The sequence below is a fragment of the Porites lutea genome, chromosome 7 (genome assembly GCF_958299795.1).
Source record: "Porites lutea chromosome 7, jaPorLute2.1, whole genome shotgun sequence".
In the NCBI taxonomy this organism is placed as follows: Eukaryota; Metazoa; Cnidaria; class Anthozoa; order Scleractinia; family Poritidae; genus Porites; species Porites lutea.
Window position 1 is genome coordinate 14282113 of NC_133207.1, and position 3687 is coordinate 14285799.

At 40.0% G+C, this 3687-nt stretch overlaps 1 protein-coding gene across 1 annotated transcript; it reads left to right on the top strand.

Moving 5' to 3' along the window:
* Window positions 1-2616: 2616 nt before the first annotated feature.
* LOC140944996 (uncharacterized) lies at window positions 2617-3417 on the top strand. Its single transcript, XM_073394113.1, has one exon. The coding sequence runs from the start codon at window positions 2632-2634 to the stop codon at window positions 3415-3417; it is 786 nt and encodes a 261-aa protein (XP_073250214.1). The 5' UTR covers window positions 2617-2631.
* Window positions 3418-3687: the final 270 nt, after the last annotated feature.

A 3687-nucleotide genomic window follows, 5' to 3' on the forward strand; every position in this document is an offset into this window, starting at 1 on the left:
TTCACCTTTGTCTTTTCCATAACATTTATAAAGTCGGTAGCATCTTTAAGGTGTGGCTTCTGTGACTATGATCTTGGTTGTAGTAATGTACCCGTATCAACAAAAGAGGAAGTTCTTCTATTAGACCATCTGATGAGTCACAAATTTAAAGAGCGTGCTTCCTAACGGCTCGAAAAAAATGCAAAATGCTCTTTTTTCTGAAAACAAATATTGATAATGTCAGCCCATGTCGGCAGTCGATTAATATTTTTCCTGTCGGTAGTCGGTAATTTTTTACTCGTTTTGTCGGTAGTCAGTAATATTTTTCGCCTTTTGTCGCTAGTCGGTTAACCCCATTCACACCCTCTTAAACATGTGGTAAAACTGCCGAGTCAAGTCTACAAAAACCAAAAACGAGTCACTTTGACGACTCACGGGCACGGATTCCGTCAGCCTAAATGCCCGGTAGTTCGAATGTTTCATCCATATTATTTCTTTTGCTATCTTTTGCCTAGGCAAGCTGCGGGTGAGCGAAGGAGCGAGGAGTTGAGCAGAGCGGATAAACGGCGATTGAAGAAGGATGAAAGAGACCGCCGTAGTGATGACAGCCATCGTGGTGGGCGTGACAAGCCAACAGGGCGTGAAAAAAAAACATACTTCTAAATAAAATTCATCTGAGCTGCGTATCGGAAATTGCCCAAAAACTGAACCTACAAGTAAAAATCCTATAAAATTCTCAGAAGTGATAGAGCGCTTACTACACCTGTATGTGTAACGTATGTAAGGGTGACGCAATGTACTTTGAGAAAAAATAAATAAATGAGACCTAGCTTTCTTGGATTTGTTGGTGTTTCACTTCTCTGACCAAATTCTCTGTGTCTTTAGATTTTTGCTGAGGTCCCTTTTAATTTTTTTTAAGGAAAGGCAAAGGATATATTTTATTCAGTAGCACCGCTTTTCAAATACAATGTTTTTGCGGCAACAATTTTCTTCGAAAGTAAAAAGTTATTCATTGTCAGTTCTGTGCATGCTTCGGTCTTATTTAGATGGCAAATGCCACTGTAAGACAAACGTTCGTGCTACTCTTTTCAACCACTGAAGCTGGAGCAAAAACCAGACTAGTGCGTGATGCGTGATGACTTGATTCAGTGTGTTTCCTTGCACTCCAAGTTTCTATTGTATGTGGGAGGGGGGTGGGGGGGGGTGGGGGGGGGTTTGACGGTAATATAAATATATATAATTAATTCTCTTGCAGACAACACTCATTTTCACACGACAGGTTTTGCGCTAAGCCTTTGAATTTAAAGTTTCGGCAACTCAAGAATAATTTGTTCAAAAAGTTAAACGCTAAAAGATTTTTAAAATACATTTAAAAAACATTTTAAAAAGTGAACGACGTTTCGGCGCTACGTTACGCTATTATCAAGTTGAAAAGTGAAAAAGTATAAGGTGTAAGACGAATATATAAAACTTGAAACAATACATAAAATGTTTGCGGGTCCAATGGGTATAATTCCCAAGGTAACAAACACAATAAGAGAAAAAAATAAGAAATGTACGAAAGTGTCACGTAAATAGTTTGGCGCGAATGGAGTCGGCTTGCGTGTTAAGAGAAGGCTTGATGTCCTTTATGTATAACATCTCGTAGACTAAGCAATCAAGCTTGCTGTTACATTTCCTCAGAACTTTGAGAAGATGGTCAGTCTTTGTTCTGTTGTTGCCATGCTGTGTTTCAACGTGTTTCCCGATGGCTGAATAACGGTATTCAATTATGCGTTGATGTTGCGTTGACTTTTTGATCAAATCAATTTCGAAAACTCAAGAATAGTTTTTTTTTTTTGCTTTTTTAAGTTTCTTACTTCACCTTCCTGTTTCTTACTTACGTGCTAGGTGATCAAAGTTCTGTGAAAGGAAAAAGCGATTTCTCTTCATTACCTTCCATATACCTTTTGCATGGTATACGTCTCATTCAAAGCTGTTTACTTAATTCAGTATAAAACAATACATTTCAGAATTATATGCAGAAAGCGGCAAAATCCTTGGCGTCTCAGTCTCATTCACGTGCATTTAAGCCTCATAATGAAACTGAAACAGTTAGATTTCATACTATAGCCATTAAAGGTACAGATTCTTAAACACGATCTTAAAAAAAGACTCGTTTGGCAGTAGTCTCTTATAATAATCTATAATTGCCTTGAAAAGATGAAACAATTTCTCTTTTTCATATCCTGTGTTCCGAAAAAAGCTTCTTTATTTTGACAGCAGTCGCCACCTCTATTCATGGTCATAAATGTGCTTTTTTATAGACAAGTAGACAACTGGCCAGATTTCAACACTTTCTTAACACTGAACAAGAGTACAAGCTAATGCGGCTTTGACTTCAGAGGTAAATGTTAAAAAGTCTACGGCATTGACTGCAACATGTGTTATTTGCTCTCTTGATTATGCGCGCAACGTTTCAGCAGCTGAAAGAATAAGTGTACTTCCTTTATAAGCGCACCTATGAGATCAATTTTTGATGTTTATTCAGTCTCAGTCTTCACTTTAAGTTGTAGGAAGCGCGCAACACAGGAAAACAGCAAAGTCATGGCCAAAGAAGTAATACAATTTTTCGTAGCCGCGAATTTGGTCACCTTTGTTTTAGGTCATGGGATGATGCTTGATCCCCCCAGCCGAAACTCCGCTTGGAGATATTTTTCAAACCGTCCAAAGCAGTTCACGGATAACGAATTGAATTGTGGGGGATTCAGCGCACAGTGGGACAAACATGGTGGTAAATGCGGCGTTTGCGGCGACGAATATAACATAGCAAACCCTAAGTACGTCTACCCAGGCTTATTCGCTCAAGATGGTTTTATCACCAAAACTTATAAGGAAGGAGAAACAATTCAGGTCACAATAAAGATCACTTCCAATCATCAGGGATTCTTTCGTTTCACCGTAGGTAAGCTGGAGAGACAGCCAATCACCCAAGAACAGCTAACTCACGTCTTGTTGCAACCCGATGGTTCGAACAGGTGGCAGTTGCACTCATCCGCAAATGGAAACTACCACATCAAACTCGTGCTGCCCAAAGGCCTGACATGTGATCACTGCGTGCTTCAGTGGTGGTGGACAGTGGGAAACAACTGGGGCTGCAATGAAGAAGGAAATTGTGGAGTTGGTTTGGGAAAGAAACAAGAAACATTTGTTAACTGTGCCGATATCAAGATAACACCAGAGGGAGGGGCTAGTGGTACAGATACACCCCTAACAGAACAACCCTCTACTCAGGCGCCTTTGACAGGGTTTACACCTAGTTCCAAACCCCCCAAAACACAGAAACCCTCCACTGGATGTAAGGCCACGGGGCCCTGGACCGGACAAGCTGCTATGGACAAGTGGTGCGTTCAGAACTGTGCATTAGGCAATTGCCCCTCAAGCCACTGCCAGTGTTAAGCAATCCGTTTCTTTTTACGAGTGAATTATGTGTGTGAATTATGTTGTGTGAATTAATTTTGTAGTGGAGAGTCTGTCAAACCTAAGAAAAAGTTATCAGCAAGCTAGAATTAGTACGAACCTAACTCAAAATATATGTTATTCAGAATCGTGCCGACTAAGAATAATCCTCTTTCATAGGAAAAGCAGTTCTTGTAGGTTTAGCTTTACACTGTTCAATAGTCTGTCTAAGGTTGACATTCCACTTCCAGTGTCTTGTAAGGTGGGGCA

What these genes read in the sequence shown, in the direction of transcription:
- LOC140944996 (XM_073394113.1), top strand. Translation starts at nt 2,632, where the DNA reads ATGATGCTTGATCCCCCCAGCCGAAACTCCGCTTGGAGATATTTTTCA.